We start from the raw sequence: 25,891 nt of genomic DNA, 5'->3' as shown, positions 1-25,891 counted from the left end.
ATCTTCTGATGTACGTAATGGAACATTTATAATACCATATCTTTAATATTTAATGAACAAAATATAGATAAGCTAAGGCATTGTGGCTGAGGCCGTCCCTGCTGAATTAAAAATAAATAATAATAATAATAATAATAAGAAACTGATATTTGTTTTGTATGACAGAAACATTATTTATTTTGCAAATACTATCACAAAGTTCTAACATACGGATCAGCATCGACATCGAGTAACCCACAAAATCTAACATTCGAATGACTGGATCAACGAATTTACCACATTCAGTGTCAGCAAATGCATACATCGGCATCATTGCATTAATTTGTCTTAGATTTAATTCAATTGAGGCAATAACCAGTTGTATACTTTATGTTATTACACTTTCTCTCTGAATGTAGTTGGTTAGGTAGCTATTAACCTTAAGCAAGCTGTGCTGTACTAGTGAATCGAAAACACCCTTGCCAGGTGGAGGTCTGATTATGTGCGCAGTACAGGCTTTGTGAAAATGTTCCCCGAAGGCAAATTTTCGTAACAGTTGTAACAGCTGGTGCCGTTCTGTAGTCACCCCATTTTGTGAAGCTTTGCCACAATCCATAATCCTTTGAAGAATGGTCTCCGGGCATGGTCGTGGAGATTAACGAGAAATGATCAAATTTTGTTCCGGCCATGAAGTTGACAGCTCGTGCAAGAATGTAATATATTTGGAAATGGAGCTGATACCTTGTTTTTGTGAAGATGAATGTAAAAGGCTTCAAACACAGGTTGCTAATGCTTCAAACACGTGATCTGAATACACAGGACAAGAATATTCGTAAAAATGTGTTTAAACTTTGATCGGGTAATGTTTGTTATGCTTTGTAGTGTTTTCAATAATAAAAGACATATTTTCCGACGCTAATGCCCCATTGTTTGAAATCGTTAAGGTTTGATTTTTATAATACGGAAATTCCTATGTTGATATTGTATAGGGGCTATTTGGTTCAATTTTTACCATCCCAGTTGCACGTAGCTGTCCTATGTCACAACGGGCGTTAACATTATTTTAGAAAGTTCTTTACTACGGCTCTCTTGACGGCCCTTCAAACTACCCAATGTGTGTGATTTCGAGCATGATTACTTTCCTTTAGCCAAGCGATAAGCAAAGCTTTCTCCCTGTTTGCAAACGTGTATGACATTTCAACGATGCGTAGATCGTCGTGATAAGCAAGATACTTTTGATAGAATCACTTTAAGTGGTTAAGCTATGAGTAGAAATGTTTCGATTTACATCTCAATTGTCACTTGAAGTGTTGTTATTACTGTATAACAATTTTTGTGGGGGATCGAACGTGCATATGAAACATCAATCGCAGGCATCTAGAAAATGGAAATCATCCGTAAAATTTAATTAAATAAATTTAAATCGATGATTTCGTTAATCAAACGATCTCTCGAGGTGTGAATGTAATTTCAAGTCAAATTAACTCTAAGCATACATTTTACTATTATTCGTTCATTATTCAGTTAATTTCTAAATCAAAGTATGTGAAGATAAGTTGATGTTATTAGAAGTACCGCGGAATTCTGTTGCTTTTTTATTTTTCATCATGATAAGTAAAATAAATATAATAACTTTCATTGTTTTATTTCTGCTTGTTTTAGCTTAAAAAAGAAGGTATTTAAAAGAAATCTGTTATGAGGCATCGTAAATGGAAACACAGAACGGCTCTGAACAGTCTGTGTGTCTGTGTAATACGTATTAAAACTATCACTTAAGATAAAAATAAAAAAAATCACTCATTAAAACTTAAAAATTCGTGGCAAAACTAGAAGAAGAAGCCATAATCATTTAAAACAGGAGTTATCAGCAATTGTAACGTAGTATCCCATCTGCTTGAATACATTTTTTATGCACAGTTTAGAAATCGCCAACACAAAACTTTCATTCCGTAACCGTCGTGCCGTTTCCTTAACTATTATTTGCTCGTTTATAGGACAAGTTTTTATTTTAGTACAATTGGTTATAACTACATGGAGGAACTGTTTTTTTTATTACATAATTATATTTATTATTACATATAATTATATTATATTATATTTATAAAAAAATATGTAATGAAACAAGGAAGACAAAATCGTTATGATTCGGTAGCTGAACCAGCCTTGAAATAAATCTCGACGTAGCGAAAGTTCAAGTTAACGATTGATTTTAAAATACAATACAGCTCGTTCAATACGTGACGTAAGACAAACTTTTGCAATATTTCCCCTCTGAGCAATCTGAAGGTATGTTTACCGTGCTCGTAGCTTCGGTTGCTCCGATGCGCAGTACGAAATGTGCTGTAAAACTCTATTGGAATAACATTTTGCTGCCAATATGATTCGGGACAAACCAAGCAAAATCATTTCTAGACTGGGTGGATTGATGGTTGTTTGAGGATACGGAAGGTATTGACTCGGTATTGTGAGTTACTGTTGTTGATGGGCTTCTAATCATTGACAGCTTCCCGGTGTGATGGTGGGGACTTCGAGTGAAGGATACAACCAACGAATCAACTTATCAACAACGAAGCGTACTGATGTAACAAACCATCGCGAGCGACGACTCTAAACTCTGTGTGACCTGGGACGCTTTTGCTTTTCCATACAATATAGTTGTGATTTCGCAAAAACGTAACACAACAGAGAAAATGACTTCAGGAAGGTAACAAAAGGGAGAATAGAGTGATACAAATCCTAGTCTCAACTGTAAAAGCAAAACAGAAAGAAGGAAACTTCTTTTAGTAACCACCGGGAGTTTAGAGCACGGCAAACATATCCCATACGTATGACCTACATGTGATGATGAAACAAAAACAAAGTTTCCGCATACATGTATGCATGGAGCACTATATTCTTTGCTACAGTTGTACATTCTCATCCTGATCGTCCGGATGCAAGCTTGGGCGATATATCCGGCGCTCGAGCAAATGGCACGTAACGAACGAATGTGTATGCCATATCACCGCGTATAAGTGTGCTCGTGAGCTTTGCCGTACCGTGTGAGTATTGTCTCACAGCATTTGGAGGAAATGCCAGCCCGTTTCCGGTTGATAAAGTCTAAACTTCACTCCAACCGGTTCTTTACGTGTGGAATAGTCTCAAATTCGATACAGACGGATCGAATTGCATTTTGTTTAGTTCATGAATGCAGGTACACAATGTTCGACAAAAGGCCCAATGGTACAATAGGCATTAGCTAGGATGTACTCACAGGGATACAAAATAAAAATAAAACAATTTTGTTTACCATAATATTATGCTTCAAAAACGATGGGAAAAATGAAAGCCGAAAGATAACAAAGGCAATAAAAAGTAACAAACAAATACTAATCACGCATCACTGCTTTATGCTAGAATTATTTGTCTTTAGATGCGGTAAGAAAGTTTTTCGAACTCAATCGAAGAAGAACAGTTTATAAAATTAGCAGGATACAGGAATTTATTTATTATGAGATTAAACCTTTTAAGTTGTTCGTACTAATGTTATGCCACATTTTGCTATCACCTGTACCGTTGTAAATGAATAGTTATCGTAAAAGAGATTAGCAATAAACAGTACATTACGTCTAAATAAATAAATTTTTAATACATTACACAAAAGAAAAGTAGTCACTGTTCTTTGAAGCATCTATTAACTAATTACACGAAAGTTTCAAATAACATAGGCAAGATTTAATCTAATAACAGCATTTAATACAGCTTTTGTGCTAGCAAACTTGTGTTAATAAGCAGTTTTCCACCCTCATTATGTAGGTATTGGTAGAAATGATAGAATTAACTACGGCACCTTTCTGGTCATTTCCCCATATAGACCAAGTACATGAACATTATCGAATCAAACAGTTTTATTGAATATACTGCATTCAATTTCCTGCATACGCTCTTCGTAAGTGATGTTTTGCGTGCGATAAGAGCAGGGCACCATCATAACGAGGCAAAATCCCGAAGCGCGTCCTCAAAATATATCCGCTCACTGTAAACGCCCCTCAGCTCAGCTGGCAAAGCGAATGCAATTGCAACCATTTGCGATAAATTACATTTCAAGAGCATAAAGGCAAGAGAAAATGTTCCCAATCGGTACGGCTACAACATTCACTTGGAGGCGTTGTGACATACATTCTCGATTGTGTAGTACCAGAACGTCAGCTTCCGGCCATTTCACCTCGAAAAAAATGAGTGCGAAAATGTGTGAAAATTAAATTATGCTACCATAAAATGTTAAGCTGTCATTAGGTTAGCAACGGAACAGCAGTAATATGCGAAAATGACTTCAGGGCTAAAATTGTCCTTCACGTTCATCATAGAAAGCTATTTTTGTAGTGCCTAGGAGCGAAGGAGAATGAGGTGGTTTACACAGTGCGTATATCCTGTAATACCTGTTTGTAGTGGAGGCTATTTTTGTTAGGACATAATGGTTCACTTGTATTGTGCTTCGATGTAACTCAAGGTTCTCGGTAATGTTATCAAGACTTTGAGCATATTGTTTTTGATTTCGGAAGTAATGATTAGTTTTTATAATAAATTGTAATTTGCCGAAAAGGAAAAATGTATGTTTGTTAAATTAATCACATTGCGTTTTTTATTGTTTTATAGAGCTTATTGAGACGTTATCAACAGGATGCCTTCACTCGACATATGCAATTAATATGAAATATACAAGCGTTTTTAAGCAACGTTAATTTGTTTCGTGAAAGAATGACTGAAGATCGTAACCTTTGCTACGATCGGGAATTTTCGTGCAATCGGTATTGCTTGGCCCGATCGTTATCAGCCGTTGGCCGCATGACTTCACTTCGATAGCGTCCTCTATTGGGATTGTTGTAAAACACTAGTGTGTCATCGGATTAACCGTAAATATTTATTTTAATTTTAAGCTGAGATCTTTCATTAAGATATAAAATTGTAATCTTCGAACAGAATAAAATAAAATAATTTATGTTATAGATATAACAAATCACTTCAAGGAAAATAATTCGAGAAAAAATGATATTTTTTTTGCTGAAAGTGGGAAATTCGACTTATGCGGAAAGATACGCTGTATTTTACGGCCGTTTTCGGTCCCCATTAATAGTGTATTTCAGGGACTGCCTATCCAGAAGACTCCAGCAACACACGAAATGCACCATATATCGCACACTGATTCGTCCGGTAGTCCTCTACGAGTACGAGTCTTGGACTATGCTGACGGAGGACGCCAATGCACTCGCCATTTTCGAACGGCGGGTGCTAAGGACTATCTTTGGCGGTGTGTGCGAGCAGGGCATTTGGAGAAGGAGGATGAACCACGAGCTAGCTGAGCTGTTTAGCAGTGCTGATATCTTGACGGTCATCAAAGCCGGAAGGTGCCGGAGGGTGCTCGTCAGCGACCCGTTCGGCATGAGGCACAGCGAGCTCGTTGGCTGGATCAGGTGGAGTCGAACCTGTCGGAGATCGGATGCAGCCGTGCTTGGAGGACTGCAGCCCAGGGCCGAGTTTCCTGGAAACGGATTGGCGACCAGGCCATGTCTACTAGACGTGCTCATACATGTACAGGCCAAGAAGAAGAAGGGACCGCCTGTAGACCATCAAAACTGGTTTTTTATAAATAGATAACTGGGTTTTAATTTTTATAACTATATCCCAGTACGTCGTGTTACCGTTACGTTTTTGAATCCCACTTCGCCGTGCTGCAGTTACATCTTTGAAAAAGTCGATTTTTTGCAAAATAATGCATAGTACAATCCATACAAAAAAGAAAAAAAAATTGGTACAAAATAAATAGTAAAGCAATTAAAATAAAGATATAACTGAAAACATCCTCCTAACACTCTACAGCTTCATGACATGACAGCTTCAAGGGCATTATGTCTTGGGACAGTTTGCACAGTATACTTTCTATTATTATAATTTCCATAATGTTTCTAATGTCAACCAGCTTCATTTATCAGTCTAAATTGAAAGCTCTTTAAGGCTTTCGTCTTAAGCTACAATCGCACGCACGATAGAGAATGTTGATGCCCGTATGCTCCTGATTATGAAGTCAAAGAAGTAATTAACCACTGTGCTCACTAATCCCTTTTTAATAAAGGTTGTTGGTTGCGGCGCTACCCTGCTGATATATGGATAATGAAATCGTAGTTGATGGCAGTAGGTTTCATCATTTAGCAGTATGTTATATGCAGTTGGTAGATTGAAATGTCAGCACGCTTTAGCTAGTGGAAACGTTTAGGTGGGAACGAACAAGCTGGTGGAGGCGCCTAGTATTTCGGTGAAACACAAACATATTGGTGTTCACACGCTTGTGCACGATAGCTCGATGTGGATTACGAGTGTGGGCGAGACATACACAAAAATGCCCTGAAACTTATAGATAGGATTTAGGAGATTGACCATAGTACCGGTTGCTCTTCGCTTCTTAAGCTGTTGCTTGCTTTGGTCACTGAAAAGGTCAGGATACACAAAAACGAAAATGAGCCGGAACGTAACACTACAAAAAAGAAGCAAAAGCGCTATGAGAACAAACGAAATGATGAGCTGATGCCTGTAAACCATGCCACTGGTACACACAATATTGTGCTGTAAATGCTGTTACGTATGCTTCTGTGAGTCAGAATGTACTGTACAGAGTGCCTGGGTGACTTTTCTCTCTGCTCACTTGGGCTAATTTCCTTGCAATGGAATTTGATGCTCGTTCGTCGTAGGCATTTTGCTTCGCCCGTGCCGCCTTTCTAAGTATGGCTTAAGATGAAGGTTGTGATCGTGGGCGGACAGCCCATGTTGCACAGTACTTTAACAATGCTCTTTAAAGAGTGCTGAAACCATGAGGCGGCTTCCTTTGATGGCCAAACAAGAGAGCAAGCTAAAGGTACAGGGAAAAAAACCAAAGAACAGCTAGATAGGAACGGCTAAGGGTTTGTTAGTTTTGTGCAAAAAGCAATACGAAAAGAATGGAAGCCGGCCTGGAAGGGATGCAAAAGACGAAGGCAAAATCTTATGAAATCTTCATTTTATGTGCCATCAAAGCTACGCCACGATTTAATAAAGGAATTAGCTCAACGTTGCTGATGCCATCGCCTTGGTACATCCGACGGTCTCTTGAGGGATCTCTCTGCACTTTGCCTAATTTTTGCTCCCGATTGCTTCAAGAATTACCATTCGAGTCATTTGGGAGGTTGCGTGTTTGTTGCCCGAAAACATTCAGCCAGAGTTCAGGGTCAGAGCAGAGAGCTCGCTTTCTTTCTCTTTTCTTCATTTTCTCTCTCTCTCTCGTTATATATATCTCTCTCTATCACTCACACTCTCTTTCTATCATTCTCTTTTATTGCTGGTTTGCGTATTGCATACGGTTTGACCATAGCAGTTGGTAAAGTAGATTTAGCCGTTTGCCGTATGGCTGTTATTGCTTTTGCTTTGAGCGGTATAGAAGCTGCTTTGGATTGATTCTTTTTTATTTTTCGTTTTGATCTGACCTTTTGTTTCTCACGCTGTAGTGAGTTACAGTTGACGCATAACCTTTCGAAATACAGGAAATTATCATCAACATTTATTTTATGTAGCGTTCAACATATTAAATGCTCTTCTGGAATATAATGCTTAGGGATTAGTAGCTTATGAGTATTAAAAAATCGAAAGGATGTTGTTAATGTTAATGTTAAATGTTATTTTGCTCGGGTTTTTTTTTTTCTAAATTTACCAACAACGGCAATCCTAAACACATAAAAAGTAAAAAAATTGAGCTTGGCAGGGCTAGCTAAACTGTTCATACAATGAGGAAAGAAAACGAATTCGAACCCATTATGAATCTACAAGAGTACAAACTTTTTCAAATCAATAAAAATGTGTATACTACTACTATATTACTATACTACTACTAATGTTAAATGTTGTCAGACACATTATTTATGCAATACAGGTACACACAGTAAGTGAACTTCATGTATTTCATGAACATTTTGTTGTTCTTATCATCTACTTCAACCAATTGTTGTGAATTCTTTTTTTACTGTGTTGACATTGCATATGAGGAGATTTAAGCCTACCAGACCGATCCAAATTTCAAGCCAGGTCATGTCCTGTGTGGGTTATGGAAGCTTGTTTTGTGAACGAATCCTCACGTTCTATCCACACAGACCAAACGACACTCGCCTCAGAGATTTCCGGTACACTCGATTCCGTTTTGCTGCGCTGAGTTCGAAAAGCGGTTATCCGGAACAGCGCAGCGTATCTAAGTTTGACTCAATGGGAGAATATCTGGGCTATCTGGTCGTCACAAAACGGTTACATTTTTATGCATCGCCTACTGTTCGGAATCACAGGCAGTAAAAAGAGGGTGGTCATGGTGGTTCTGAACTTCGTTTAAATGACATGCGTTCCGCTGCAATTTCCCATACAATTATTCTCTGCATCACCTACGATATTGCGAATGTGGTGTAGGGTAAGTAGAGTATGAAATAACAATTATCTTCACTAAGAAATGGAGGAATGATGTGAGATGTAGGTGGATAATTATATGGTAGGCCGTAACGGGCCTTGGCCGCCTTGACACCGATTTTCAAAAATTTAGCAAGCTCAAACTGTTCGTAAGTGATTTTGGTAAATATACCGAACTAAGAGAATTCTTTTCGTGGAAACGCTGGAATAGCAAAACACTCTGTTAGCAGAAAGTTTTTGTTGGTTGTATCCGACAGTTTATCCTCTAATATTTGTCTTTTTGTCGACTGTCTCTTGTAGATACAGTGCACCATACAACAAGCCGTTTCAGAGCCGGTTGGGTGCTTTCAACCAAACGGAGAAAACTCAGTTAACTTTTTCGCCGTTGAACATTCCAGCAACTGGTCGCTTTCCGCTAGTATCAGCATTATTTAAGATGGCTCCTAAACGGCTATAAGCAGTGCCGCACAGACGTCCAGCATAATGGCGTATAATCATAAGCCGGATACGTCAGACCAACCGAAATCCGTACAAGGGCATCAAGGTTTTGCTTATCTATCCATCCGGTCAAGCTAGGAAAGTAGTGAAAATAAGGAAGGGTTCCTTCATGGCTTGATACACGGTGGTAGTTTTTGTTTTGTTTTTGTTATTCATTTTCACCAATGTTTGTGGTAACAGCGCCTCCAACCTCTAGAAAATACGCTGTTTTAACGCTATTGTATTATGAACTATTTTTCACTGCTCACCATTTTTTGTTTATTTTCGTACCAAATAGCGTTGATGGTAGACATTTTGATTGACCAGCTGTTATTTCTCTCATTTATATTACTACCAATATTTATACCTCTAGCTCTAGAAAAGTAAAAAAAAGAACATTACCAAAAAGAATATGTAGTTATGTTCGTATTGGACTAGTTAAGTGATTGAATGAATTGAACAAGTTAAGAGAATGATTATTGGTAATATGATGATATTGTTATGCAGGAAATCAACAGTGAAATTAAAAATGAAATGTTTTAACTAGTGATGCGCGTTGCGTTCCGAACCTGCCAGGTGCGATCCGTTCCAACACGCAAGCATCCGGACCGCGATCCTTTTTTTTAACCCAACCAGGTTCAAACTGATCCTGTTTCTCGCACCGTTCTTTGCGATCCGATCTGAACCGACTGCTATCAACGTTCTTATCGATCCAATGTGAACCGGCTATTCTTAGCGTTCTCGGCGATCTGTGCTGGACTGGTTGCTCTCAGTGCTCTTTGCGATCCGGCCAAGAACGCTCGACGGAGAGAGTTGCTCTTTGATTTGATGGGCCTTTGATTTGATTTGCTGTAAACAAAGCATCCAGGATCATTTTGAACCTGTTTCTCTCAGCGTTCTTTTCGATCCGGTCTGGAACGCTCGATCATCTGCTCTCTTTCATACAATGGGCCGATTTGGTACGTACAAAGGAAGCAGGTAAAATCTGAACCTGTTTCTCTAAGCGTTCTTTTCGATCCGGTATAGAACGTTGTTCTCTTTTCTTTTGCTGGTTTCTAGTATGGATACACATACACATTCTGTCTATGTGATTGATAACAGCACAAGTCATATTCTCACAATCACAGAGATAACGGTACAACAGCAGCGCCATGAAGCCAGAAAAGTATAGAGAATTGTGATGAAGTGAGAAGCTAATCGCCAAAATTTAAAGAGACAATCCAGCGCTAGCGGTAAATGCAATCAATGAATTGCTTCTCTTTTGCCATATGGATGTTATTAGTATTGGTGCATTATTTTGACTGGATTGTAGTAATCAATGAATCGCTGTGTGTTTGGTGCTAAGCTGTTTTGTTGCGCATTCAATAAACTCACTTGAATGATTACCTGTGATCATCTTTGTGCAACTAAAAACTTAGGGTGCACAACACGCTTAGCCTTCCGCAATAATTTATTGAACACCGTTTATCGACCCGTGGAATAGCGCTATTTTTAATTTAATTAAAGTTAAATTTACCGGTTAAATTAAAGAGCATTACCGGACAATTGAAAACTCCGTTAGTGCACCGTACAGTATAATGTCAACCCTACGGAAACAACTAAACACTCTATGTATTTGTTATAGACTGATGATTCGATGCTAGTTGCTTCTTTTGTAAATAAATATTAATTCAATAAGTGTAGTGTGCGTTTCAAAACGTTTCTAATTTAAATTATTAATAAGATGAATAAAATGAGAAAGATGATCAATTTTAGTACGATTATAAAATTAGAAATGAGAAGAATAAAGAGAGAAAAATGATCAATTTTATTTAAAAACAAAAACAACAAAATGTCTCGACCGTTTAATATGAAATGCACTGTATATCGGGTTACTTTAGTTAAGGGGGTTTCTTTTAGCAGTAGAATAGTTTTACACATTCAATAAACTATTATTTAGCTTTGCTTGAATTGAAACTGTGTGATTATTGCACATAAAATATATTACACAGTATGAAATGAATACTTCCAAGTTGTCCATAAATAAAGCAACTGCGACTGCAACGAGCAATTGAAAAAAGCGTGACCATGACAGGTTATCGTGAACCTGCGTTCTGCGTTCCGTTCTTTTCTCCTGATTGGCAGGTTCGTTCCGTTCCTCAATTTTCGGAACTATTCCCTTCACTAGTTTTAACATTAGCAGAATAAGAAAGTATTAAAGATGGGAAACGTAATAAAAGCTCTCAATCACGCACCGAATGCGGTTTCGAATAAAGACTTACTAACTATCGATATTCTATCATTGAATCAAAAGCATTATGGAAATATCTCTGTCCTGTTGGTCTGCTTGAAAGAACATGTTGACGTGACATGGCCCGGTCAACAATCATTCTCCAGGATGCGAGGTCTCTGGCAGCAGCCTCGCTTCCATATAGACACCCGATCTCCGACAGGCCTTACTTCATTTGATTCAGCCATCCAGCTCGCTGTGCTCCCCTGCGCCTCATGACGAACTCGTTGCCGTGATCGTTGAACAACTTTTTGTTGGGGTATGAGTTCCTCATCCTCATAACATGCCTCAGCCATCGTATCCTGCCAACCTTCGCCACGGCCTGGATGCTCGGTTCGCCGTTCATCGTTATCCTCCAAAATTCATGGTCGAACACACCGCCAAAAATGGTCCGGAGGATACGTCGCTCAAACACGCCCAGAGCGTTTGCTTCCTCCGCTCGAATGGTCCAGGACTCGTGTCCGTAGAGGACCACCGGGCGGATCAATGACTTACATTTCAATATATCTTACATTTCGTGCGGGCTCTAAGTCTTTTGGGTCTCAGCAGTCGGTGAGGCCCATAGTATGCATGATTCTCATCCCAAGATAGCAGACCTCCTTTACTACCTCGAGGTGATAGCCGTCAACTAATACACTGCTTCCCACACACCTTCGCTGTTGTCCTGCCGATGATGTCGATTTCTTCCGCGAAGCCAAGAAATTAAGCTCGACACATATTGATAAAAATTCAGCTGTTTTAGGAGCCTCATCAACTTATATTTTAAAATACCTTATATATTTGAGTCTTTTAAAACATTTTATCATATTTAAATGTATATAAGTTGTTGCAGATTGATGGCATTTTAAAACTGTAAAGTGTATTTCATTTTGTTTTTCTGAAAATTGCAGTACGAATGGTTGCATAAACATGTCTTATGTTACTGTTTTCTTTACCACTGTGTTATATAAGCAAGTAAAAGTTATAATTGAATTTCGTAAACAAAATGACAATTTCCGCGTGTGATATTGGGATATTATGACGAATGTCGTCTAGCAAGAGTGTTTTGAATACTACCAAATGGTCTCTCGTGGAAAAAGTACGAGTTTTTTTTTTTAATTTGTACCATCATACCTGGGAATGTTCCTAACCTTGTAATCCTGCGTCTGGCACTTGTCCCAGATTTGACGGACTGAGTGGAATGATTGTGTGTGCTGCTGAGCCGGTGGAAGTTGATCGCTGTCTTGGATGATTTGGAAAAATAATGCCTTTATGTCAGGAGCGTTCCTTTCTTTACTTTGCGCTGTGTGTAGGTCGAAGGGTAACTGTGGGAGACGGACTTTGATGCGTAGGGCGCTGGCTATCATTTGTGTGTGGGTCAAAATTACACAGGAAAAACTTTATCCTTTGCTCTTGATTCAGGCTTGCCTCACGGATAAATGACAACTGGCCGACGGGTGTACCGTTAAGAAAAGTTTTTCCCCTCCGCTCTTCCTTTCGACTGGACATGCTCTTCCTACAGTTAGCATTAACCGAACTCGTGTCCGATCCGATTGACCGATGGCTAGAAAAAGGCATTTATTGGCTAGCTGTTGGCGAGAAAATTTACGGCAGAAAGAGAAAGTTCATTCGAAGGGACGATGGGAGAAGAGTATGATGTTGAAGACGATGGTGGTCAAATTGGAGCAGTAAGATACGAAGATTTACGGAATGAAATCAAATTTCGCTGAACCTGGGGACGTATGAGGCAAAAAAGAAAGAAACAAACTGTGGTTTTGCTTTGATGTCAGACATACCCATACGCACAATGTCGGCGATGGGTGATTCACAAAAGGCTCACATTAATTCAAATTGTTGTCCAACTCGTGCTCGGCCAATGTTCGGACAAGTGGAATTGATATTGAGCCGGGATAAACGACCGCTGCGGAGAGTTCGGAGCTTTTCTTCTCGGAAATCGGAGCTGGTCACTTACAACAGCACGCTTCGGGCCGGTTTTGTGCACAGTTGGTCGTAGATTTAATAAGAAAACTTTCATCGCTGTAATTAATGATTCACCATTCTGCACCATTCCCTCGCGGCGTTTTTCAGTACGGTGGTTTATTGTTCGTTGTGATGGAGATCAAATTAAGCGGGCGTTTAGTGTAAACTTGATAGACTATTGTTTGTGTTAGTAATGGTTAATACTTCTGCACAGGACTAAACATAAATGTTATATAAAGACAACTTTTAAATGCAAATATTTGTCGTTTCCTGATGCTACATTGTTTCTTGAATTATTTGATTACACCGATTACTTATTTTGGTTATTGACCCATGTATGGAACGTCGTTTCTGCTTACAGGGAAACGATATAGAGAGTCAAACTTAGTTCATATTGTATAATATTTGAACTCGTGGAAAAGTTGATATTGGTCGGATGACTTGCCGACTGTAAACAAATAACCAATAATCCTGTAATTATATTATATCTATTCAAAAATTAAAATTAAAAAAACACAAAACCAATAATTACTCCCTTTGCGGTCGGTTTAAATTATATATGTTACAAAACATTCGTTTCCCCCTTTTTCTTGGTTACACCATCTGCAGCCTCACTTAAACACTTGGTTATTATCTATGAGATAATTAATTATAATTGTAGGCATATCAGGCTTATGACTTATAAATATTGAGTGTATCGTGAACATAGTATTAAGTCTAGTCATTTAAATTCATTTAATAGGCACACCTTAGGTCACTTCATTATGAAAAAATAATAGTAATAGAAACGAACCAAATTAGGACAAACGAACCAAACGAACCAATAATTCCTCCATTAATACCATTTAAAAAAAATAATAAGGTCCACAATGCCAAGGGCAACAAACATCAACGAAATATCTCGGTAAGAAATCTCCTGAACCGATGTAATTGAATATTGCAATGAAAGAATGAAAGCACTGAAATGAAAATCGGTCATGTACCTTCTTTATGTTTTACCACAACTGAATAAATTTCAAAAATAAATTAATTTCAAATGAGATAGTAAGATAGTATAATATTATTCTTGCATCATTTTTCAAATGAAAATATAAACACTATTTTTCATAACAAACATATTTAATTGATGTTATAATACTGCGGGCAAAATGACTAGTGGATAAGGGAACGCCTCTTTCCTTTCCTTCATAACTGCAGCATCATAAGCTCTACCCCGTGTTCGTGCCTTGACACTGCGTTGCTGGTTGTGGCCCTGGTTTATAACGTCGAAAATTGTGGTGATTCTGCACGGCGTGTCGTGTGCCCCAGTCAACTTGACACGTTTTCTTGCTGCCCGCATGACACGCCAGCTGCTCGACAGCGATAACGTCAGCTGTTGGGAGTGGGAAGGAAGTTAAAACATCAAACTATCTTGAGCAGAAGGTGCAATGCAAGCGTGTTGAAAGTGATGTTTGCCGCCATAGTATGACGCTTCCCGGTTTCTGAGAAGGATTATTTCAAATAGGAAAACGTGCTTAAAATCAATTCCTGGATTATGCTTCGTTTTCGCTGATTGGAACTTTTAATTTCCAATGCGGTACTTTACAGCGATCTGGGTGATTTGTTTCGCATTGCATAGGTTTAGCGTTATGAGGCTTATTATTTGCAACGTGTACTGCTGGTGGTGGTACTGCTCTCGTGGTACAGTCGTCAAACTCGTTCTACCTAACAACATGTCTGCCATGGGTTCAAGCCCCGAATGGACTGTGACTCCATTTATTTATTTATTTATTTATTATAGAGTATCGAGCCTCCATGGCCTACATACACAATTAAAACTAATGTCTTATAAACTATGTGTTCCTAAAATTAGACGTAATGCAATCTCGAATGACGCTAGTACATTTCGGTACACTAAAGGACAGGTCTACAAAATTTGAAAATAAATTAAAATTCTTGGACATTAATAACAACGGATCCCTAGCACAGAAAAGACGATAGCGAAAGTCAGTTATTAAAAATTGTCGAGTTCTTAAAGGTCTAGTAGGGACATACAAATTTACATGACTTAGCAATAGAGGTGCATCGATTCTTCCAGTTAATAGTTTGAACATAAAAATTCCTTGGGCAACCATTCTTCTCTTTTCCAAAGTTTCAAGCCCTAACAACTGACACCTCGTATGATAAGCTGGTAGCACGTCGTTATGTCTCCACGGAAGCCGCTTAATAGCTACCCGGGTAAATTTTCGCTGGATCCTCTCAAGCCTCTCAATTCTAGTGACTTGCTCCGGAAACCAAGCAACTGAAGCGTACTCAATCAAAGGACGAACAAGGCAACAGTAAAGTGATTTTTAAACAGAGAGGGTCATGAAACATTTTGCTACTTCTAATTATGTGTCCAAGAGTCCTGTTAGCCCTAGCAATTACGTCGTCAAATTGTTTGTCTAAAACAAGTTTCGTGTCTAATATAATGCCTAAGTCCCTAACAGTTTCAGATCGAGGCAATAAAGTGTCAGAAAGAATATAATTAAAACATAATGGAGTTCTCGCACGAGTAAACGAAATGACCGAGCACTCTACTAACATTGAGTGACAAACAGTTTAAGGAACACCAAAGGTTAAAAACAGAAAGAAAGCCTTGTAATCGGAGACAGTCAATAGAACTACGCACAGGAAAGTACATTTTAAGGTCATCTGCGTACAGTAGCACCGGGCAGTCAGGTATAGCGTAAACAATGTCATTAATAAAGAGATTAAATAATAGAGGCCCTAAAATGCTGCCTTGAGGAACACCAGAGACCCTGCTAAATTCACTAGAGATGCAATCTCCAATCTTAATACGTACTGAACGACGCGACAGATACGAATTCAGCCACCTAACTATGCTGATATGAAAACCAAGTTTTAAAAGTTTGCTAGTCAAGGTATGGATATTGACGCTATCGAAAGCAGAGTGAAAATCAGTGTAAACAGTATCTACTTGGAACCCTTTGTCTAGCTGCTTGTAAGTAAAATGCAAGAACTGCACTAGGTTTGTGACGGTGGAGCGTCCAGGTAGGAAGCCATGTTGCAAAGGTGTAAATATGTTAATAGCACCATGCATTATATGTTTATGGACTAATAATTCGAACAGCTTACTGGGAGCACATAGCATCGAAATAGCTCGATAATTTGAGATGGAAGTTCTGTCGCCTTTTTTGTGAACGGGAAATATCCATGACTTTTTCCATAGGTCAGGGAAGAAACCAGTGCGAAGTGAATTATTAAAAATGGATGCTAGTGGTGAAGCCAATTCATCGATGCATGATACGATAACTATTCCCGGAATGTTATCGGGTCCAGAGGCTAAGGAGGGTTTCAGCTTTGAAGCCATTGAACGAACATCATCGATAGTAAAAGAAGGCAATGAAATGTCAACGGAGTCTTGTGCCACGAAACGTAACGCTTCCTCTACCTTCTGGTTTTGTTCGGGAAAGCTCGTGCAGCTACGCGCAAACAGCTCAGCAAAACCATTACATATTTCTCGCGTGTCAGTAAACAATCGACCATCAAGTGTCATGCATGATGGGAGGGAAGTACGTTTCATCTTACGGTCCATAAAGTTCCAAAATGATTTTGGACATGCCCGAATGGATATCTGGACACGGCGAATGTAATTAGCATACAATTTTCGGTTATGAAACTTGAAGATTCTTGCAGCCTCCAGGAAATTGCTTCTATCGGCTTCATTGCGTGTACGACTGAATATACGATACGCAGAACGACGCATTCTTTCTAACCTTTTAAGGTATCTAGTGCACCATGGTTGAGAATTTGTAAATATTCGTTTAGGTACGAATTGCTCAATAATGTCTGACACTGCTGACGTAAGGTATTCAGAAGCAGCTTCTACATCCATGTTTCGAAGTCCAGTCCAATCAGTGTCCCTCAACGCTTGCTTTATGCTAACAAAATCAGCTCTGGCAAAATTATAAGCAGATACAGCACCAGGCAAGACTATGCCGGAATTATCGTCTGAACTAGTGTGGGAAAACTGCAGCTTGATTTCCAATGGTGGATGGTGGTTATCAACCGGAACAATCGCGACAAGGGAGACATAGACTGACTGCACAGGCACGCTATCTTCAAGATCATTTGAAACAAACACAAGATCCAATTGCCTTCCTAGGTCATTTACTATGCCACTGATTTGTTTTAAGCAATGATAATTTATCAAATCCAAAAAGCGATTTTGACCAGGCATGGATGACGCGGGTTCATAGTGCCTATCGATAGCACGCCAGGAGATCATTGGTTGGTTGAAGTCACCCAACAGACACATCGTATCGTTGTCGTTCATAGAAACACTCACACTATCAAGAGCCTCGTCGAGAGCAGTCATAGTTGCAGTATTTGTACTAAGGTCAGGAGGGATGTAACTTACACCGACAAATATTTTACTTGAAGGCAACAGGATTTTAACCCAGCAGTGTTCGATACTCGTTATATTGGTGTGCACAGGAAGGCATTTGAGACGTTTGGAAACAGCAATCAGGACACCACCACCTATCTGTCTGGCACTGTTATTAGCATTTCTATCGCTTCTATAGATAGCGTATTTGTCACAGATTACTTGCTGCGAAAGTATGGTATCATCAAGCCATGTTTCTGTGAGAACAATAATATCATGATCAAGCTCACTAGAAGCAATGTACACATCCTCAAGTTTAGTGCGTAGTCCATGAACGTTTTGGTAATAAATGCTAAGGTCATTATTCGTCATTGTTCGTCCTTGATTATTACGGCAGGCGACCCCTGTAGGATTGACATGATAGCCGTGCGATTGTGTGAGTGTAGTGTCCGTTCTTTGGCGATGGTTTGTTTTGATTTCACGATCATTAAGTTGCGTGCGCCTTTCGTCAATCACTGCCTCAGTGGAAAAAATATTGTTTGTTATAGGAAAAACAATCGTCTGGTAAGTGCAATTATTATTTACTAACGTTGTTTCAGCGCCGGTGTTCTTCGTTTCTTGAGACGTGTCAGGATGATTTGTGTGATTGTAAGGGTGCGCGATGTGCGTGGACTGAATACCGGTGAATATTAGTGGGTTTGCGGTGTTGGTGATGTGCGTGGAGTGTGTGCCGATAAAATTGTGTGATCCAGCAGTGGCGGTGACCGAATATTTAGCACCGTAGGCAAAGTTGTAGGGGTGGAGAGACCCATTGGCGGTTGTATACGAAAATTTGCACTCGGCTGTTGAGTTCGGTAGTCAATGAATTCACGTACTGATAGGCCAAGAGGCCAGGTGTCAGGGGAAAGAGCCTTGTCACGTAGTGATAAAGGCACTAACACTTTAAACGACAGGAATGAGAGTGTAGCCGTATTAGTACCCTGGCGAATAAGACAGTATGCTGTAGCATCGTCAATGGATAAAGCTTGTTTGACCATTTGTACAATTTGGTCACTGGTTGTATCGGGAGAGAGCCGGGAAATATACAGCGCGCATTTTTGCACCGTTGAATGAGCGGGAACTATTTTGATAGGAAAAGATGCTATATCCTTTTTGTGCCAGTTATTACAGGTGGTGCATGAGTTTTGCGTTGAATATCGACAATTCGCTCCGTATTGTTGTTTTGGCTATTTCTTTGATTGCTCATAGCACCGAATGTAAACAATGCGTGATTGTCCTTGGTGACATCAGAAAACAAACGTTTGGATGGATTTATGCGACGAATTTTTGCGGGAGGGTGACTGCTACGTGGAGTTTTTAGATCAAGTTGGCTCAACCGTGCAAACCCAGATTTGATTTCACTAGTCAAAGGCTCCATAACGGTCTTGATGCTTTCGGCTACTGTTGTAATTGCCGCCTGGAAGCCAGATTGCATGGCTGCATCTTTTACGAACTTGGTGCGCGGATTCATAAATACGTTGTTGCAGCCAACACAGCACCAGTGTATTTGTTTATATTCCGAAATGCGCTGGAACAGATCAGCAGGAACCGAAGTGCAGCGCTGATGAAATGGAGAGTCGCACAGGCAGCAGCTGATAGATGCCTCCGCAATTTCCATGGTGCAGGCGTTGCAAAAACGGGCCATTCTGCGGGAACGATGCAGGTTGTCGTTGCAGCAACAAGAGCGATGGCGGTCAGGACGCGCGAACTCAGATGCGATCCGAAAAACGAAATTTACGGGAGTATTTTGGGTCAGCAGAGACAAACGCACTATTGAACGATAATGGAACCGTGTTCCAAAATACTGTGATTATACAGAAACCGGAAAATAGTATGATAAACAGCGCGATTTTCAAGAAAATACACTGAGCTATATGCGAATGCGTCTTTTACGTTGCGAGTTTGACGTTTGACCATTGCAGGACTTGATTATCCTGCTAAGGGTAATCCAATAAATCACTGATAGTCGCCAAGCTTTACTAGTGGTACATGCAGGCCTTGACCGATAACGGTTGTTGTTGAGTCAAAGAAGCCAGGACCAGGTCAAAGAAGGACCAGGTTAGAGGAATTATATGAAAAAAAAAACAGTACACATCCAATAGATGAAATTGGACATGTAATAACTGAACGCCTTAAAGAAAAATGCGCAACATCAGGTTCCCACTTTCTATGGGCATTTTTTTGAATTCTTAGAATTTTTTATATTCATTCTGTCTTTTTTTACTTTTTGAATTTCATCTTCTTTTTTTCTCCTGCTCTTGCTCTAATAGTGTTAAGTAGTTAGTGAGTTAGTTGGTTTAATTTTAAGTTAAGTTAATTTAACGTAACCAAAGCGCCCTAGGCCTAATACTGTCTTCTTCTTCTTCTTCTTTTGGCACAACTACTGCTGCCGGTCAACGCCTGCCTGTACCCACTAGTGAAAGTGGGCTTGGCTTTCAGTGACTTTTTGTTACCGTCGCAGGACAGTCAGTCCTACACGTATGGGGGCACGGTCTATTCGGGGCTTGAATCCATTACGGGCGTGTTGTTAAGTCGCTATCTTACTGTCTTACTAAAATAAAATCAAACTGCTTCCTGGCAAAATCCTTCACAGCGGTGAAAAGCGAGTGTTACGCTAAATCTCCCAAAACAAATGTACTTATGAATTTAAAAGAAAAATACCAATAAACATATTCTGAATCTGTCTTTATTAGTGTATACAATATTTTCGATAAAAGTAAAAATGTTTCACATTGGAATAATCGTTTAAGTGTTTAGTGATATCAAAAGTAATGTATTATATTTTTTTATATAATAGAAAATAATGTTACTCATGTAAAAGTGAAAACTCTTGCTCTTCTTATGTAGCATGATAGCTGGATTCGATTGGATTTTACTTTTATTTTAACTTACAAGCTAAAACAACACAGACGGATAGAACGTAGGTTGTTTTGAGAAATGTATGTTGTATGCTGTTTTTGACGTGTAGTTTTTCGTAAGCAAGCAAAAGCAAAAACAAAAGCAAGCAAAAGCCTATACATAAGCCTTAAGAAACATAACAAAACCAGCTTCTAACATGGTTCCATTTTCAAAATCCTTGGATAAAATATCTCCAGTCAATCGCAAACCACCATCCATGCCGGTCTTGCAGTTATAAATTTGCTCTCATGCACTTTCCCTTGGTATTATAGGGTTCAGTTTTCCCACAAAATGGTTTGCCCGAAGTTGTCGCATCCAGTTGCTACCGGTTATGGCGAATGGTGCAAAAATTATAAACGTAATTTCCGGACGTTACATGACTTGTGTCCACGGGAATCACGGATAAGGACAAGTGAATACAACTGTGGTGAAGCAGCTACGGGTTTTGTAGACCATACATGAGTAGCACGGGGAGCATTAATGTATTGGTAGTGTTGGTAGTTATTGGGAGAGCAAATAAAAATTCAATTATCGTGCTCCGTTCACACACGACGTATGGATGCACGAATAGGTGTGTGTGTGCCTGTGAATGTGTGTGCTGTTTGCCTGTTTTGCATTCGAATTTCCGTAGTCGTATTCCCTGTACGAGAAAAAGCAGTTAGCAAATATGTTTGCGTACGTTGAGCTTGTTGATTTTAGATTTACACACATGAAGAGATTGAGTTTCCACAGCAAATTCAATGACTGCAGTTTACTAGTTTTTGTGTGTTTTCAGATTAAAGACAATGCTACGAACATCACATACGAATTGAAGGTTTTTTCCCCTAATTAATACTTATGTTGTATTTTTTGTGTAAATATTAATGTATTGTTTCATATATATTTGTTCACAATTTTTATTAAGGGTTTTCAAATTGTTTATCCATTTTCCTTTTAATTTTTGCATTTTGTGATTTGGAATGAAATTTTGGCATTTCCACTCAAATTATGGACCTACCCACCACCCAATTATGGGATCCTTTCCGTTTGAAGCTCGTAGGCAGAAATTTCAGCCTGTCAGTTGTTTGCATTGTATAGCAGTTTTCGAGCAGCTATCTAAGTGAGTATAATATACAGGTGGGCTTATCCCAAGGTATATGAATTTAGAAGACTGATTTTTATCGCTTCTGCTTCTGAATGAAGATTTTAAGAGTGTTTTGAGTATTCGTCAATCCTCCAGAAAGCTCGTTGGAGCAAAAGTTTTCACTCGTTGTGTCAAAAAGTGATATTCAAATTTGGTTATAAAAAATGCTATGAGACCACCTGGACTACATACACTTTGATTCCAGATTCGATCACCTGATTTCTTTAATGCACCTTGGGATAAACGTAAACAAAACCGTGTTTTCGAGCAGGTACTCGAATTTAATTCTACCTTTGTGGCTAGAATAATCTAGACTGATAATTGCAGGCTAGTTTTTTGTGTGGTTTTGTATGGAGTGTTTACATGATTTCAGCCTCCAACTGTCAAACTCCATACAAAAAACTAACTAGAATCGTGAAGGCCCCCTATATTAGTGTTGTAACTTACTAAGCGGAAGCGATTTCAATTGTTCTATTTCTGTTTATTTTTTATGATAAAACACCATGGCTTGGTGAGCAAATTAAAACTTTTAAGCAAATTAAGTTTTGCATCAAAACCAAATCAATCGTGATTCATGGGATGGCTGTGGTTTGATTTTAATTTTACACGGGACATCTATCACATCCTTTCTCTTATACAAAGGATACAGCCAAACGAAGGCAAGCGTATGCCTTTCGTTGTTGCTTAATGCATGTGGTCGTGAACCTAGAGATAATTTAGTAGGATTTGGCACCCGTTAAATCGTTATGAAGGGTACAATCTAGAATTTTTCTTGCATTGTATGCGGGAAGGAGTAAGTACATTTTACTTATCACATACATTCTTTTTCGTTGCATAACCTGGGTAAAACATTTCCAGAAGCAGTTGATTCATTTCAAGTTTGATTTTTTAGCTTTCGAATTAGTGAGGATCGTACAATGAAACTTTTTAATGCATGTTGTTAGTTTGGGTGGAAATTTAAAATTTTCCGAAGTAAAATTAATCTTTTTTTCAACCAGGGCAATCTTTGAATTTCTGACAATAAAATTTTTTTTTCATTCGGCTTTGAGAACTTACAAACAATTTAACATCAAGTAAAATCGTATGACATTTTTAAATTAAAAGAAATCCAAATTTTGTCAGCTGCATTCTGTTTTTTGTTGTTGTTTTTTTGTAATATGTACAAACAGAAATTTCTTGAATGCGTATCGTCTTACTAGTAGAATTTTCAATGCGTGTCGGTTACTGAATGAAACTTTTGCGCGATGAAAGCTTAGGCACGCACGGTGTACAGTACAGTGCGAGCGACAAAGGAAAGAGTGTCAGAGATCCTAAATTTCATTTCCGTTCGATCGAATTCCGCTCACGTTCCACGTGGCTGCTTTCCGACCTGATATTGCCTGCGCTTTGCGATGGTTGGCTTTCTTTGGCGTATTATCTTTTTTGTTGAGGATTTTTTTCTCTGTCGTTTTCTGCGTTCCTAGCAATGGACGGGTTTACGGATGTGCGAAATATTTGCTTCTACCTTTTTTTCTTCTCTGGAATCACATCAGAAAAGAGAACGTAACATAACGTAATCCCGAGTGTCGTACGCGCGCCAAGGTACAGTTTGAACGAAACATTCCTTCACAATCAAGTCATTCCTTCGCTAGCCGGACGTTCGCTTGATTCGTTTTGCCTTTCTTTCATGGCTCCATGTCTCCATTTCCGGGATACTACGGGATGAGAATGAACACTGTTCACTACAACTACTAGTTACTTGCCACAGACGTGCAGCCTAGCCCATGGAAGAATATTTTCAGATTGGGCCATGAACAAGTATTTTTCCATTATGGTGTTCTCGGGACAACGTAGATGTTAGGAAGTTGAAACAAACTTGTATTGGTCAGTACGAGATGATGAGTGTAACTTAGCACTTTTGGAGATAATGATGAGATAGTTTTGGAGGAAATTAATGTTCTGATTTCGAACGATCGCTGGCCGCAGATACAAGGAGGTATGTTGAAAACATGATTTAAAAAAGAAAAGAATGTCTATAAGCTTAAAGCAGCACTAGTTAAGTTATAACATTTGAGGAACGTAGTAAGGACTTAGACATAGTTGGCAGTAATAATTATAGGGTGGAAACGTTATGACTGCTTAGATTATTGCGCCTGTAAGAATAAGATTATCAGATTGAGCATGATAATGTATTTGCAATATTTATTTTTAAAACGACTCTGTTCGATATGCTAGTATAGTTACATTTTTTTTTGCAAATTTATATCTTGTATACCATGTTTATCAGTAATAAGTTCCCTTCTTGTTTCAAATATTTTATCATCGAAGAGTTTGGCACGTGTAGAAATCCTATCAAATATACGCATGATTGATTTCTCAACATTGCGAAAATTGAGAAAATACATCCAATCGATTTTGGAATACTTTTTTGTTTTTAAATCATTTGTTTACTTTTGTTATCATTTTTTTATCGTTCGTGGCTATTCTTCCGCTGCTAATGGATCGGAATGTGATGTGACATTTCCCAGGCACTAGTTAGATACAAGTGCACATTACCATATAAAAGTGCTCTGAAAGCTTTTGCGTTGAAACAACCGCCGTACCAATGGCAAGGAGCATACTTTTGGTGAAAACTCGGGATAGCATCTTTCATTCACATTCACATTCACACCCAACGGGGACGGAACTGTCACAGTTGACAGCGTTTTGTTTTATCGCGACTACCGAACGTTTGTTTTGCTGCTTACGTGGTATGTTCTTCGACGGGGGACTGTGTTTCATGCGTCCTGGCAGCAATATTACGGGGGATGGTCTGTACACACGGCTGAGTTTGCGTCATGAGTTTGCAAAAATAAAGTTGTCCAACAACGAGAAGGTGGGATTTATGCAGATGAAAAAAGTAAAAAGTTTTCCATACATTTTTCGTAACGCTACACTTCCTGTGGCACCTCAGTTCCATGATGGCCATGATTTTAAACTTTTCTGGTTTTCTTTGCTTTTGTCTGTTCTTCCGCAGGCCAACATCACCGCAACGCGCACCCACGAACCTTTTAGAAGGAACAAGTGTCACAGGCCGTTCCACTGGCTTCAACAACGTCAAACGCCGGCGGAGCATAGCAATCCCGGCTGCGGGAACCAACCACGAAAGCAGACGGGGAAGCGTAGTAAAAATAGCTTATACAGGAGCACTACCATCGACGGCAGCAGGATGGGTGGGTTTCCGTTCGAGCGAACGACGGTTGACAGCTTTCTGTCACGCTACACGACGGAGACATCGATACCGACCGCAACGACGACGGTCACGGCCGTGGAGGAGCTATTCTTCAACGTCACATCGTCATCCGACTCGCTGCCCACCGCCAACGGGACGCTGGAAGTCCTGGTGGAGGACCCACCGACCTATTCGCTAGCTCAGATCATCATCCTCGGCATCATCGCGACCGTACTCAGTATCCTCACCGTCGCTGGCAATGTGATGGTGATGATCTCGTTTAAAATCGACAAACAGCTGCAAACGATCAGTAACTATTTTTTGTTCTCACTCGCCATTGCCGATTTTGCGATCGGGCTGATCTCGATGCCACTGTTCTCGGTCACCACACTGCTGGGATACTGGCCACTGGGACCACATATCTGTGACACCTGGCTAGCGCTGGACTATCTGGCATCGAATGCTTCTGTGCTGAATCTGCTGATCATCAGCTTCGATCGCTACTTTAGCGTGACGCGGCCACTGACCTATCGAGCGAAGCGCACGACTACAAGGGCGGCCATAATGATCGGTGCAGCGTGGGGCATAAGCTTACTGCTGTGGCCACCCTGGATCTATAGCTGGCCATACATCGAGGGCAAGCGGACAGTGCCCGAGAAAGAGTGTTATATTCAATTCATCGAGACCAATCACTACATTACGTTCGGTACGGCGATCGCTGCGTTTTACGTGCCAGTTACCGTGATGTGCTTCCTTTACTATCGGATATGGCGCGAAACGAAGAAGCGTCAGAAAGAGTTGAAAAATCTAACCGGTGACCGGAAGAAAGATTCATCCAAGCGGTCCAACTCAAGGTAAGTGAAACTGGAAGTCTTGGTTGATTAAGTTTTGAAAATTTGTTAAGCATATTAATGACTGTTTAGCTTATGGTTAAACATTGCGCCAAGGCTTGTTTTACTTCATCATTCCCATGATTGCTAAAACTGGTTTGGTTATAGAAACGTATTGAAACGAATCAATCAGAGCTGCCGGAAGAAAGCAAGCGTAGCATGTATATTCGCATACATGTGAAGGAATACCAATACCTTGCAGTGTTTTGAGTGTTTTGAATGAACCAAATCCTCATTTTTGCTTAGC

The 25,891-nt window shown here is 39.5% G+C and overlaps 1 protein-coding gene across 5 annotated transcripts in view; it reads left to right on the top strand.

Moving 5' to 3' along the window:
- The window catches only part of LOC120901305 (muscarinic acetylcholine receptor DM1), a 77,206-nt gene that overhangs the window by 24,534 nt on the left and 26,781 nt on the right, over positions 1–25,891 (top strand). For all 5 annotated transcript variants that reach the window (XM_040309129.1, XM_040309127.1, XM_040309128.1 and 2 more), the window contains exon 3: positions 24,560–25,608. In XM_040309129.1, the coding sequence (XP_040165063.1) occupies positions 24,752–25,608 (857 nt within the window). In that variant the 5' untranslated portion in view covers positions 24,560–24,751. The remainder of the gene's footprint in view (positions 1–24,559; positions 25,609–25,891) is intronic.

Source organism: Anopheles arabiensis, chromosome 3 (assembly GCF_016920715.1).
Source record: "Anopheles arabiensis isolate DONGOLA chromosome 3, AaraD3, whole genome shotgun sequence".
Taxonomy (NCBI): domain Eukaryota; kingdom Metazoa; phylum Arthropoda; class Insecta; order Diptera; family Culicidae; genus Anopheles; species Anopheles arabiensis.
Note: the sequence above shows the minus strand (reverse complement) of the source record. Positions and strands in the feature narration are given on the sequence as shown.